The 14,340-nt window shown below is 40.0% G+C and overlaps 1 protein-coding gene across 3 annotated transcripts in view; it reads left to right on the top strand.

Moving 5' to 3' along the window:
• The window catches only part of LOC128890728 (glutamate receptor ionotropic, kainate 1-like), a 67,996-nt gene extending 54,313 nt beyond the window's left edge, over positions 1–13,683 (top strand). For 2 of the 3 annotated variants that reach the window (XM_054149507.1, XM_054149506.1), the window contains 11 exons: positions 579–677; positions 4,093–4,266; positions 4,847–5,065; positions 5,579–5,794; positions 6,248–6,332; positions 6,407–6,545; positions 7,667–7,804; positions 10,190–10,388; positions 10,661–10,889; positions 11,006–11,271; positions 11,690–13,683. In XM_054149507.1, the coding sequence (XP_054005482.1) occupies positions 579–677; positions 4,093–4,266; positions 4,847–5,065; positions 5,579–5,794; positions 6,248–6,332; positions 6,407–6,545; positions 7,667–7,804; positions 10,190–10,388; positions 10,661–10,889; positions 11,006–11,271; positions 11,690–11,926 (2,001 nt within the window). In that variant the 3' untranslated portion in view covers positions 11,927–13,683. The remainder of the gene's footprint in view (positions 1–578; positions 678–4,092; positions 4,267–4,846; positions 5,066–5,578; positions 5,795–6,247; positions 6,333–6,406; positions 6,546–7,666; positions 7,805–10,189; positions 10,389–10,660; positions 10,890–11,005; positions 11,272–11,689) is intronic. The other variant, XR_008460665.1, reaches the window with a different exon arrangement.
• The last annotated feature ends 657 nt before the right edge of the window (positions 13,684–14,340 follow it).

Genomic DNA, 14,340 nt, shown 5'->3' with positions numbered 1-14,340 from the left:
TTTTCCAAAGCATACATCTTTCATAGTTTCTGTATATCAGCTATGTCTGATTCAGGTATTATGCATCCGACACATCGATATTCGTCCACTTGGAATAGACCATCTTTCTCTCCATCGTAAAAATAACATTCGCTATAGCAAACCCTCAACCTTCCACTTGACTCCCGGAGTCTTGTGTACTTCTTCCTTGAAGGCTTCTCGGGCGAATCCTTGCCCTCACTTCTCTGTGATGGAATATCCTCCTTTTACGAGAAGGATTGCAATCCTTCCCTCAATTTTTCCTGGGAGAACTCGAACGGCCGCTTCTGATTCCATAAATGCTTCAACTTTCTTCACTGCTAGTTTGAATGGATAAATCGGTGACCAAACATCTTCCTAAGGAGAATTATCGTGGGAAACCTTGGGAAAGTCAGCTGGTTACAAGATTTATTTCCTTCGAGCCTTCAGATCTGTTGAACATTATAAAGTAAATAGATTTTAAGATAGTTCATAGCTCGATCTATCCTTTTTTTCGAGTCACACCTGGAATTAGTAACCTTAGGTCGTTGGTAACAATATTTTTTTTATCAAATCCGCAGGACTCAACGAAGGTGCCAATCTCGAGCGTGCGGAACAACACCGCGGCGAACATCACGGCGTTCAGCTTGAGGGAGAACGACGTGGACGGAATTAATTTGGTAATTGGAAAGGAGATGTCTATCTTTTAATCGAGTCGCCACCAGCCTAACGTTTTTCGTCGCTTTGAATTCAGCTCAGAGTCCCGATCGCGGGGTCTTGGAAAATGAAATATTCATGGGATACGCGTGGCGACGAATCGAGCTACGTTTCCTTGTTAATTAGGATTTTTATCGACACCAGATGGGGGGTACTGGAAATCGGTATTTGTGAAGATGAATGGAACGTAGTTCGCATCGATTTTCTCGAGCGACCCTGAATAAATATTTTAAGCATTTCTATTTTCGAGATTCAATGAATATTAAATATAGCGAGACTCTGTGATATTGTTAGAACTCGAGCAATCTTAAAGGGGACGTTCAACGATTCTTCTTAGTATAACAAAATTTGTGAACTTGATTGGAAATTTTTTTAGAATCTCCAGAATATTTCTACGTTCCTATTTTCAACCTGGCATCGAGTTCACTGTATTTAAAGACTTTAGTAGTAAATAATATTAAATTCACGTTGTAAATTTAACTTTGAAGAGGACCAGGAATGTTGAAATGGAAGTGATAACGTGAAAATATTCTGTATATTTGAATAGGAAGCTTATCCTTTATTTACTGTAACTAAGATACCCAATAGAGTACAAAAAACGATCCCATTCATTAAAAAATGTAAGTTACTCATAAATAACCTTTTTTTCCTTTTGTTTAAGTTACCCTTCATGATCCGACGCTAATATAATTTATCAGCGTTCGATATTAGCAGAAAATGTACTTTTAATCAAGCCAGAATAAACTTCATCAGTTTTTAAGCTATTTTTTCCTAGCAATGCGCTCATATTATATTAAATTCCACGATGAAAATAGCGAGGAATGGTGGAAGAAGAGATATAATGAAAGCACGAAGTACTACATTCGATATCGCCTTAAAGAGGATCTTATAGTTATAACCACTTCAAAGTCTCTTTAACATTTTGTTCGACGACAGTATCAAAACATCTCTTCAAATATGCATTCGTCGATGTTACAATGATGTCTGCTTCTCTCATTTGAATTAGTCAGGGCTCTAACAATCCTCTTACGTAAAATAAATAAGATCCTACGGAGCAGCTTTAACGTGGAAATTATCGTAAATTGCTCTATGTAATGATAAATAAGATGAATGTTTCCGCATTTATCTTACGTTTGGAAGCGATTAAACGTAACAAACATCAAAGTTTCCCTTATTAGGAACTCATGAAAAAGCAGTATAATAAATGTAAATTCATATTGGAGAGTTTCCACTTATATAAATCAGAAGAAATAACTTTGTACATTTAAAATCAGTTGTGAATTAATAGATAATATGTAAAGTATTTACATACATATAATATCCATGGTGGTGTCTCTGTCTTGCCTTTATGTTACTCCTATATCTAAACAGCAATCCGTATGACAAACAATTACCAAAAAATGATACCAAATAAAATCCAAAAGTAAATATTAACAAGCCAATGTACCTAAGATACCCAAACACAATAAATAAATTTCTATATGTATTAAAATTCCTTCAAACACAATAACAATACCAATTAAACAAAAGACATTTTTTTCACAGTATACACCAGAAAGTATATTTCGTTAATGCCTGTTTTCTATTCCTACGAATTACGAGTGCAACTCCACCTTAAAGCTGCAACCAAGCGTTAAGATAAACAACATTCTGCGCGCTGAATCGAAGCGGTAATTACGAGTGGAAAACAATTCTTCCGTTCGCTGAAGTCGAATTCACCCCTTTGACACTCGAGCGCTCTTTTTCCACCGTCCTCGACCGATTTCCGCCCCGCATGTTCGCACAGTGTGCGCCATATCGACGTGTTTTAATCATGACTTCTTCACCGTATGCATAATAAAACCGTTTGCGACGTCACTCGCGGAAGAATCGTCTAAATGCGCGCGGCTTCAGCCGTCCTGGGGTAATTTCTTCATTAACCCCGCGGCATAATGGAGCAACGCCGCTCCGCGCCTCGAGGATGCAGCCAGACCACCCCTTATTCCGGAAAATCCACTCACGACACGGTACTTACGAGCAGCTGACGGGCTGCCTTAATTTTCGTTTCATTAGCCGCACCGATTCGCTTTGTATCGCGGCCACAGTCTCCGGATAGAGAGGCCACTGGCACCCCCGACGGTTTTCCCTTTCTCCTATATGCAAATGCAAACACCCCCGCCTCCCTCTGGAACGATTAAGCATTGTTGCTTTATAATTTTGCAAGATTGGACCGACTTAATGCTTCACTTCTTGTTACAACGTCCCTGCTACTACGAAGGAAGTCGCTTTTTAAGAAGGGTGTAAGGGAAACGTTGCATCTGGTGGACGGGGTTGGCTGTGATTTTTATTCTTCTTCAGAGTCGTAGAATGGCGTTGCAAAATTTTTCTTCGATTATGGAGATGGGTCTGGACGATTCCAATCCTAAGAATACCTTCTTTTATTTTGTATAATACTTAAGGGGTTGAGGGTACTTTGTGTCCAACTAATGAATGTAATTTCTAACAGCATTATAATTTGAATATACCTAAGGGCAAGAAGAATTTAAAATGAAGTAATACATAACAATTAAATTAACAATGAATAATTTTATTAAGAATGTTTTCCCACATGAAACGCCAAACAATTCTGTCACTTTTAGTTTGACTCAGAGAAAACGATGTTCTTTTACAACCACCTTCTCCCATGAAAACCGTGTCTCCCTGGTAATGGAAGTTCTATGTATTCGGTATATTATCCACATTGAACAAATCGAAGTTCGATTACATCTACCAGTATCTCTGAAAAACGAGTCGTAAATATGTTTCGAGTAAAATAGTTATCGACCAGAGTCACGATTATCTCCATCAGCAGCTATTAGTGATCGTCATCCACTTTACTCAAAAATAATGGTCGCTCGGGAACCGATACAGGAAAAAAATGTAACATCAAAGCAATTCGGTTAAACGGACTCAGAAAATTTTCATGCCCTTCCGTTTGAGATACCCATATTCCACGTATGAAATGTTATTGCGGAGAATTCAATATTAATTTTTAAAAGTTACATTGTGCGTCAATGATGAGATTGTCGTTTAGATAATGGCTGCGCTTGAATATTAAACAGGTTCATGCCAATTTTGTAGCTTAATATATTTAATGATTTTTTAGGGAATTATTAATTGACAGATCAAATGTTATCTCTCGTAACAATAATTATACGAAAAATTTGTATTTCTTCTCAAGGAAAGAAGTAAATAAAATTTTTTTTTTAAACTTCATTTATTGATTACCAACACTATATTCAATTATGGAAACTTCTTTTGCAATGGCTAATTTAATTTGTGCATGTTATTATTAAGTTACGTATAAAATTGTAACCTGATAATAATGGAAATAAATATGAATTTCTTTATGCAACCAAGTTGGAATCAGCCGTGATGTATGATTCGGTGTTCCTGCTGTACAACGCGTTGGAGGGTTTGAACGCCAGGAACAGCGACAACGAAGATCCTGTAACCATCGAGCCTGTACCGCTCTCTTGTGCAGGAACAGAGAAATACAACGCAGGTCCCAACATTACCAGCCTCATGCGCGAGGTAAAGCCACCACTGGCTTCTCACTGGACTCTCAAACCGCCAGCTTGACAACTCCTAAAGCCCCGTCATGGAACTTACCGACTACATTCTCAGACGGACAGAATTCTTATCTGAATCAAATTTTCGAATAACGATTACGTCCAACAAGGTCAATAAATAGGGGAGGTAGTGGGTACACTCATAATTATTTAGGGGAAGATTGGTTGATTATAATCATGATTAACTGGCTCCTAGATCCTAGATCCTATATATGTATAATGAAAAATTGATTTGAAAACATCGAACCTATCATTTAATTTAGACAAATTCGATCAATAAACACAGAGGGTACGTATATTTATGGGACTGACTGTAGATTAGCGTCTTGAATGGTTTTTATATTGTACCTTGTGGTTTATGATTTGATTTGGAAGATTGTTGTCTTCTTCTGTGTCAAAAACTGCCAAAACCCCCAATTGCTAAGTATTAATATTCTGGAATTTATTTAGACTTTAATTTAGGTTTTCTAAAACTTTACAGCAAATTATCATACGACAATACGACCAATTGAGAATTGAAGTTAATAGGATGTTATTTGTAGGTGTCCAAGGAGGGCAAGATCACAGGAGAGATGTCGATCAACGAGGATGGTCGTCGTAACAACTTTAAACTACGCATTTTGGACATGAGGCCAGGGGAGTACGTTCAGTTCGGATATTGGGATCCAGAGGGTCTTCACACGGCAGGCAGCGAAGAGGAACGCGAGAGCTACTGGTACAAATCCATCGAGCAGAAGAAGTTCATAATTAGCACCAAAGTGGTACGTATTTATGACCAACTGACTGCATGTCTCTTTGAAAAGTAGTTGCACATTTAGTCAACACTGCAGATGTTCCATCATCGAAATAAATTTTTAAGAGGATTTAGAAAAATATCGCGTGTTGCGTAGACTAAAAGTGATACATTTTTCAGAAAACTTATAAAGTTACGAATTTTTAAATAGATTTAGGAAAATGTCAACTTTTGAATACATAGAAAATTATGAGTTTCTAAGTACACTTGGAAAAAGTGTTTGTAAGTAAACCTGGGGAACAATCAATTCCTAAGTAGACTTGGAAAATAGTCAGTTTAACAACGGACTTGGAAATATATATCAATATCAAGTAGATTTACAAAAATATTATCCTTGAGAGAATTAATTTCGAATTAGACTTAGAATATGATCAATTCTGAAGCGTCCAGTCGTCCTAGCGATTATACTGAAGTAGTGGTGGCTGATGGAAGATTCCCAATGAGAAATAGAAGTTAAAGCGAGGTAAACCCAATTCACCAGGGTCCACCGTACGTAATGGAGGTGGAGAACAGCACAACCCGTGGCGTCCTAATCGAGCAAACGCGTTACGAAGGGTTCTGCATCGACCTCATCGAGGAGATTTCCAAGCTATTGAATTTTAAATACGAATTCGAATTGGTGCCGGACAAGAACTACGGTACATACAATAAGGAGACGAAACAGTGGAACGGTCTTATCAGACGTTTGCTGGATCGCGTACGTAACACTTTCCAAGTAAACAGCATTTAACTAATCGAGTAAACGCAATTTAACTTTGCCTGGGCGAATGCGGTAGGGTTTCATTCGTGGTACGTTCCTCTGTTCCCTTTAGCGTTCACTTCCAAGTTTCTGCATACCGATGTCAATCGGCGCTTCTGCCACTTTCTTAACATTGCTTACAACTTCTAAATTAATGGAGTACAGCTAGATCGGGGGCTACGCTGAATTATTTGAAGATACTTTTCACTGTGACCAATACTTTAGGGATTGCGAAACATGAAATATAGTTGAATTTTAGTTCGGGGCACCCAAATTTATTGACATCTTTTTTACCATTTAGCAGTTTTTGATACCTAGAAACATTCAATTTTCTTTTTAACCATTCAATGGCTGTGAATGATTAAATAAACTACGTCAATTCGATAATGCTGACACGAATACTCATTACAGGACGCCGATCTCGCCATTTGCGATCTTACGATCACCTACGAACGGGAAAGTGCCGTCGACTTCACGATGCCATTTATGAATCTAGGTACACTGTCTCGTTATTTACTATTCGCAATTTTCCCAGTGACACTGCTATCTCATTCCATGTGTCCGAGCCAGGTATCAGCATTTTATACAGAAAGCCCGAGCAGAAGGAGCCAGACCTGTTCTCGTTTCTGTCGCCGCTGTCAACGGACGTCTGGATTTACATGGCGACTGCCTTCTTAGCAGTTTCGATAATGCTGTTCGTGCAATCTAGGTAAGGCGGCGAGAAAAATAATAAGCGCGTCTGGAAGTTCCCGTCGTGGTGAAACTTCCCATCTCGCATTGGTTTGAACGCTTGATCCCGAGGAATCATAAAATTAATTTCCATTTAATATTTCACGTTGAAGGCGTTTATGCCGCTGAATTATAGGAGTGGATTCGTTATATCACTCTTTTCTCGACAATTAAGCGAGATGAATGAATATTTTTATTATTACAGAATGTTTCGTATTTTATTGCCTCTAAATAATAAAAGTATGAACAATTATCATTGGAGAAAAGAGTGTTTGAAGAATTAAGAACTGAAAAATTCATGTCATGAATTTTATATTCGGGATTAATAAAAAGAACGAATGTATTGCTTGAGAATAAAGAGACATAACTTATTTACACACATTTCTTTGGAATTATTAATAGGAAGAATTTCGAAGTCGCTTTCGCGTATTTATATGAAGCCGTATATCATAGTAAAATTTGCCTTATAATGCATTCCAGGACAAATTTTACGAGGTAAATAACGTGCACTTCTGACCCACCCCCTACGAGATAATGCCACGAACTTTGCCCATAAATTTACCATCATCTTCAACCTAGGATAATTATACTCGCCCGTTATTGCATATTATTAGCCCCTGTGAATGAAAGTGAGCTGAGTTAGGGAAGTTGGAAAACCGTGTTGCCAACATATTCCTGATATAGTATTCAGTACGACGTTACTTTTTCAAAGTCAAGAACAATTTATTAAAGCAGTGGTGAAAACGTTGAAAGAATATACGAAGGAATCATTCCAAGCAATTCATTCATCCCTAATAGACATTTAAACCGTGCTCTTTAATGATCCTACTTAGGAGGATCTCCTTATAAATATTTGTTTCTATGTGTGTTGACAATGAAGAAAATAACATTTTAAGAAGCATTGCAATGTTACACACTAAATAATAAATTGCTGAATCTGCATGGCTGTTAGGTTTCCTAAATAAATTTTTCAAGAATCATTTACATCAGGTTCCTAGTGAAATACTTTACGCAATAGAATGTTACCCATCAGATTGTCTTCTAAAAATCAAACTATCTGTGAATTATGTTATTCGAGGCATTTTGACTATTTAATTTCAGAATGGCGCCCGGCGAATGGGACAACCCTCACCCCTGCAACCCCGATCCGGAAGAACTGGAGTACAATTTCGATTTGAATAACTCCATGTGGTTCACCATCGGATCCTTAATGCAACAGGGCTGTGACATACTTCCCAAGTAAGTTTTGAATCGAACCAAGCACCTATGTCACCGCAGCACACCTTACCCGCACGCAAAGCCGTGCGATAATTACGGGACCGAAACCACGGCGCGACTGCGACTACTTCGTCTGTGCAACTGCAATCCAGGTATTAAGCATTCGAGCCACTCCGAGTGAAATGGAGTCTCCTCGGCTTGATTCAGCAACGATTAGCCAGCTTTACCTGCAATCGCGACGGGAATAGTACCACGACAATATCTGTAAGAAATTCTGCAAGCACTTCTGTATTTTGTCCCCTTTCTATTTTTATCAATATTATTGTATTTCCCTTTTTATTCAAATTTATGGGCACAGCAGTCGATATCTTCGAAAAACTTGACTGTTTAAAAGACATACACCTTTTGCACTTGACATTGTTTTTTTTTTTAAATGAAACGAGTATAAAAATGAACCCAAAAGTATAATTAATACTTTCGAAAGTATTTGAGGGCTTCATACGTTCAAAAATAGAGAAGTGCAACAGAGTTTGGATCCTTCAGTATCTTGAGCCTGGAGGCGCGCGGAGGGTTCGCGGTAAAAATCCTCCGCGCGCACCGTCGGCATCCCCGATCTCATTATTCTACTTAAGGGAATAAAATATCGCGGATCGCTAGCAGAAAAGCCTACAGAGACGGTGCCAAAAGCAGACGCGGCGGTTTTTTTCCCCTCCCTCCGAGCCGTTCCCGCGTGTCCCAGCAACCCGAGGCGATCCTCCTTTTTTCACGACAATTAAGCTTAACGAGCCGCTGTTTGCCTGACATATTTGAGGCGGCTTCCCACTTATTAGCGCCGTCACGGCGCTAACTCTTCGCTCGTAACGTCCCGCTTGTTTGCTCGCTACATACTGACGACGAACCGACTAAAGACGACGTCGGCTAGGAGGTGGACAACCAACAACACCGCGCCTCCTAACTGCTTCCTGTACGCCCTTGTTTATGCTACCAGGACGCGGCGTGGATTGCCGTGATTTGCATGTAAGTAATATTTTGGGTATAATTCCGCGTCCCACTCGACGCCGTGCACGGGAAACCGCGCCGCCATTGTTAATTTCCCGCGACGGTAACGGCTCCGTCGTAGACAGGCTGTCTGGTAGCTGGGAATGGGGATGATGCGAATTTAAGATATCTTTAGCGTTGTACTGCTGAGATGTACTCAGTACAGATAAAATAGTGGAACTGCTGGCATTGAAATGAATTTCAACTGTTGAATACAAGGCTCTCGTGGCCAGGAGAATGAAAGTAGAGAGCTGGGGATGAAGATTAGATTGGTAGCTTGGAATTCTTGGGTTTTCGACGAGTTTTTTTTTTATCGTTTTGTAGAGATTAGTTCGTTTAAGCTACATTAATCTGGAGTGGAAATATACAGGACTGACTGTACATATTATTTAATAACTATTCTGTCTACCACTTGTTCCTCAAAACATAAATCTTCCTCGTCCGCCAGTGACTCAAGTTTCATCCTGGCTATATTTGAGTGTATTAAAATACCTTTTCAACCCTCCCTGTAATTCGGAAATTAATTTCCATGACTTCTAGAAGCCCCCATCGCTCATCGATGCGATCTCCATCGCATGTTCGCAGCAATTCAATCGCAATTTATTAATCGGAAGCGCCGTTTGCGAGGAAACAATGTCCTTTGTTTCTGTTTACCCAGTCCCTTTCGATCCGCACGCCCGCGCAAGACACGGATGGAGGATATCCATGTACATGTATACTATTCTCTGCAACGTCATTTGCATACGCGAACCTTAACTTGCGCTTAATTAGGAAAGCGCGGTGCGTGCTTCTCGCGACGCGTCGTCTCTGCCGGCTTCTGCGCTCGAAATTGAATAGCAAAATAATAGGAATTCCCTCAAATCCCTTCCAATTTCATCCAATGATTGATTGCAATAATGGCAGATTGATCTCAATGTAACTTAAATTATAATTCAGGATTTATTTCGCTATACTCAGATTGTCGTTTGTGTCGACGTCATACTAAGTCGCTTCATCACAATTTTCACGTGAAACTCCTGTTTGGTGGAAGCAATCTCGCTATCAGTGTGAGCTGATCTGTTTTGCAGATAGTCGAAAGTTCATCAGCTCGTTTTAACTACTAATTTTACTGATATTAGTTGAGAATTTCCGTTGAACGCCTAAATCTCTATAGTATCGCAGCAAAATGCTATTGTTTAATATTCACGCAAGCATTTCATGGGGTTATATACACTTGAGCACTACGAAGGAAAGGTTAACTTGGGGTGGAGTGAAAATAATACCTGCACCAACGAACGTGGAATAAAATTGTGCAATTTTCTCACCCTTTACGAAAACTTTTCTCTCCTTATAAATTATTGATTTGATCGTAACACGTGTACTTTTCAGGGCACCCTCGATTCGCATGGTAGCTGGGATGTGGTGGTTCTTCACGTTGATCATGGGCTCCTCGTACACTGCCAATTTGGCTGCGTTCCTCACGGTCGATAAAATGGACAATCCGATCAAGGATGTGGAGGACCTAGCCAAGCAAACGAAAATCAAATACGGGGCTGTTCGAGGCGGAGCCACGTCTGGCTTCTTCAGAGTACGTTTCAACCCCTGTCGAACTTCTTTCACTTTTTGAAATATTTACAGCCCGTTACAGAAATATATTTCAAACAGTCTGGTCTAAATGTGACGGAAGTGCTTGTTGAAATTAATTACACAAAGACTAATTTTAGATAAAAATTGGAACGTCACATGTGACCCTCTTTAATATGATAACATCTGTAATAATAATGAGACGAATAAAATAAAATTGCGATAAGGGAAACGAGAGTATTGAATCGATTATGTGCTGTCTTGTTCTTCGCACAGGACTCAAATTACTCAACTTATCAACGTATTTGGGCTTCGATGATGGAGGCACGCCCAAGCGTTTTCACGGACTCCAATGACGATGGTGTCAAACGTGTCCTGAAGAAGCGCGACTACGCCTTCTTCATGGAGTCCACCACCATCGAATACAGGATGGAGAGACAGTGCGATCTTGACCAGGTTGGGGGGCTTATTGATAACAAAGGATACGGAATTGCTTTGCCGCGAAGTAAGTTAAGATCGAATTATTGTTATGTGTGACACCTTGTCCATCAAATTGCAACATCAACAGTACGACAGGTCGGACCTCGGCTCTGATCAATTTTAATTCATACCTTCTTGTAGATTCCCCGTACAGAACACCTATAAGCGGCGCGATACTGATGCTACAAGAGAAAGGGGTGCTGCAGGACCTGAAGACGAAATGGTGGAAAGGGCATGGGGGCGGCCAGTGCTCGAAGGCGGATGCAGAACCTGCGAACTCGAGCGAGCTGGGGTTGGCCAACGTAGGAGGTGTGTTCCTGGTACTCCTGTTTGGATGCTGCGGGTCGTTCGTCATCGCCATCTGCGAATTTCTTTGGAACGTACGAAAGGTCGCCGTGACCGAAAAGGTGATTAAATTAACCCTTTCCGCTCGGATATTCCCTACGAGGAGATATCGTTCACCCTACGTCATTGATCGCAGAATAACTTTAATAGTTCCTTCTCTTACAACAACAAAAAAAAAAAGTTGCCTCCAAACGATTCCCTAAAAGTTCGAGACAAAGCTCGCTTCTTCAAAATCAGTCTAAAAACAAAAAATTACCTTCGTGGAAAGATCGACGATTGACTCATTCATAACACCGAAAGGAATAAAAGTCAGGATCTCGGGAATCCTTATTGCTTGCTCCTTCGAGCTGTAATGGACAACAGGGCGGGGGGGGGGGGGAGTTTCATTACGCGATTAAAACGCGACCGGCCGAATAAACGACGCTGACTTAATTAAGCGGTGCCCCGACACGAAACGATTTCTCGTCGGCGTTCTTGCAGGTCACTCCTTGGGAGGCGCTGGTAGCGGAATTGAGATTCGCTATGAACATTTGGGCGGAGACGAAACCCGTTAAAATCTCGAAAAGCAGCGGCACGAGTTCGATGGAAGGCGGGATCGGCAGAGGAGCGTCCACGGCTCGCTCTATAGTCGGTTCCTTCCTTCGCCTGGACGTGTTGGACAAATTCGACAAAGATAACAACACGAACAATCGCAGCGACGATCGCAAGATCAATTAAGACGAAGACGAGTATTTACGGACCCCTCGGTGCTGTGTAACAGGAGCCGTTATGGCGGTTATGGTGGTTGACACTAGGTTTATGTTGATTTATGTCGTGTTATGTGGAAGTTGATTTTCTAGAATTAGAAGGCTTAGACAAAAATGAATTTGTATACAGTTAGTCCCATAAATATTCGTACCCTCTATGTCTATTGAAGAAATTTATTTAAATTAAATGCTCGATTTGATGTTTCCAAGTGTGTGTTTGTGTAAATATGTTGATGTATATATTAATATATACATCTATAAGCTTATTCGTATACATAATTATAATAAAAAATTCATTTGGTAATATCGAAACTATTATTTAATTTAGTCAAACTTCTTCAATAGACGTGGAAGATACGAATATTTATGGGACTGACTGTATATGCTTTATGGATAAAAGTCAGCATGAGGGCTCCATAAGCCTGGTGTTAAGATCGATTGCCAGGCCGCTCAAAGGTGGATAATAATTTTGGAAGAGGAGTGGGGGATAGATAACTTTTTAGAAATAAGTAGACAAGAGACTTGGAATGAAATAGATTGTAGGAGGAATTAAAAGTAGAGAAGAGTCAATTCATATTTTGTTCTTGCTTGATCAGTGGATCGTTTGGTAGATATAATTTCTGCAAGAGCAATCCTCCGGAGAAACAATAATTCTCCCTGTGGAGATAAGATCTGATTGCTCTTCAACCGTGATAAATTACAAATTATATCTCCATCTCAAAAACAGAGTCTGAATTGTAGAATTAAATGTTTGACAACGGACAAATGTGTCCTTTTTACATACTACGTAACTTAATTTATTGTACCAATAAATGATCCAAAAAAAAAATCCAAAGAAACATACCTCGATACAGTTACCATTCGTATAATTTAACCGATGACAAACGACCAGGATTAGGCGTCACAAAACAGCAGAGCTCGTGAGGATGACTCAATGAGCCATGAAAGAAAAGTGTCCGTCTTGTGCCACCGCGCATGAAGTCGTCATTCTCGTGAACGGTCGCACAATGATGACGTCGTGGAAGGCAGAAATCTTCGCTGTAGGTCCAGAATGGAATCCAACAATATTTGGACTCGGCCACAATGGCGCTAACGAACCGTGCCCTTGGTTTAGGAGATTTTCGTCCCGAGAGATCACCTGGAGGTCCCGCGATACCGGAACCCCCGTGAGAGCAGGCCGGCATCTTTGTGTCATTATTACCAAGAGACGTTCCTCCGCGTAAGCACATCGATCCTCGGCGCAAAGGACACTTTTAACTTTACCGACCCGAGGCTTGCGTCAGAGGCAGCCCGACGACTGGTCACTTAGGCGACGCCATAAGTCTGCCGATTTTTCGTCTTCCATCGCTCTTCAAGAGGGGACATCGTTGAAGTTCTGTGGACACCCAGGAAGAATCTGTTGCAAGATAGCTCTCGTGGATGGTTGTTTCGAAATAATCATCGTAATAATCATTGTCTGTAGATAGGTACATTATAGGTACATGTACGGCTTAATTTTAATATTCTAGGTATCAAATTTTAATGAGCAAAACTTTGAAAGAACCTCTTATGCAAAAATTTCCGAACGAGGTCTCGTTCGAATTATTTTTATTACAATCAAACACAAATTTCCTGGGTATGACTATCGCGATCGCTTATAACACCGATGGCGAGTTGTCTCACTTTCGTTATCAGGAATTTTTAGAAAGTAACTTAATATAATTGTATAACTTACAATCCATTTAACATTGAGCGATATATTGATCAGCCACTTTATTGATCACTTACAATAATACCGATGAATCGTAAATATAATTGTCATTTTTTGTAAAGTTTCTGAATTTTTTACAGCACATGTACGTCGTTATAAAAGTGAATACTCGTACAAAAAACGTTTTCATAAAAATAATAATGACATTTGGTTCGTTAAGCCCACGATTTTGCTACATCCGTGCTCGTTATAATCACGTTCGACTACATCCATTTGTCGAAGAGCTGCTGAAAAAATTTCAACTGACCATAACTAAAAATACTCCTGGTGAGGTTGCGTTTGGACTCATTTGTATCAAGAAAATTCTATTTGTCCGTTTAAACGAGCACGAATATGCAATGAAAAATGTACAAATTTTTATTTTGACCAGTGAAACTTCGATGAACGTGCCTTATCGCTTCTTATCGGTGTGGTTTCCAAAACTCAAATGCATCGATCCTACAACGCAGCTCAAACACGACGCGAAGGATTTCGGCGAATAATATATCCTCCAGCATATCAAGCTCTAAACGGTCTGAGCTTCCCGGCGGCTCGTAAAAGACACGTCACCGTGACCGTAAAAAGCTGAAAGTTTCGTTTCATGAAACGCCCGCGATTATGAACGTCCCGTCGCGAAAAATACCGTACAGTTAACA

Source organism: Hylaeus anthracinus, unplaced genomic scaffold (genome assembly GCF_026225885.1).
Source record: "Hylaeus anthracinus isolate JK02 unplaced genomic scaffold, UHH_iyHylAnth1.0_haploid 12001, whole genome shotgun sequence".
Classification (NCBI taxonomy): domain Eukaryota; kingdom Metazoa; phylum Arthropoda; class Insecta; order Hymenoptera; family Colletidae; genus Hylaeus; species Hylaeus anthracinus.
Note: the sequence above shows the minus strand (reverse complement) of the source record. Positions and strands in the feature narration are given on the sequence as shown.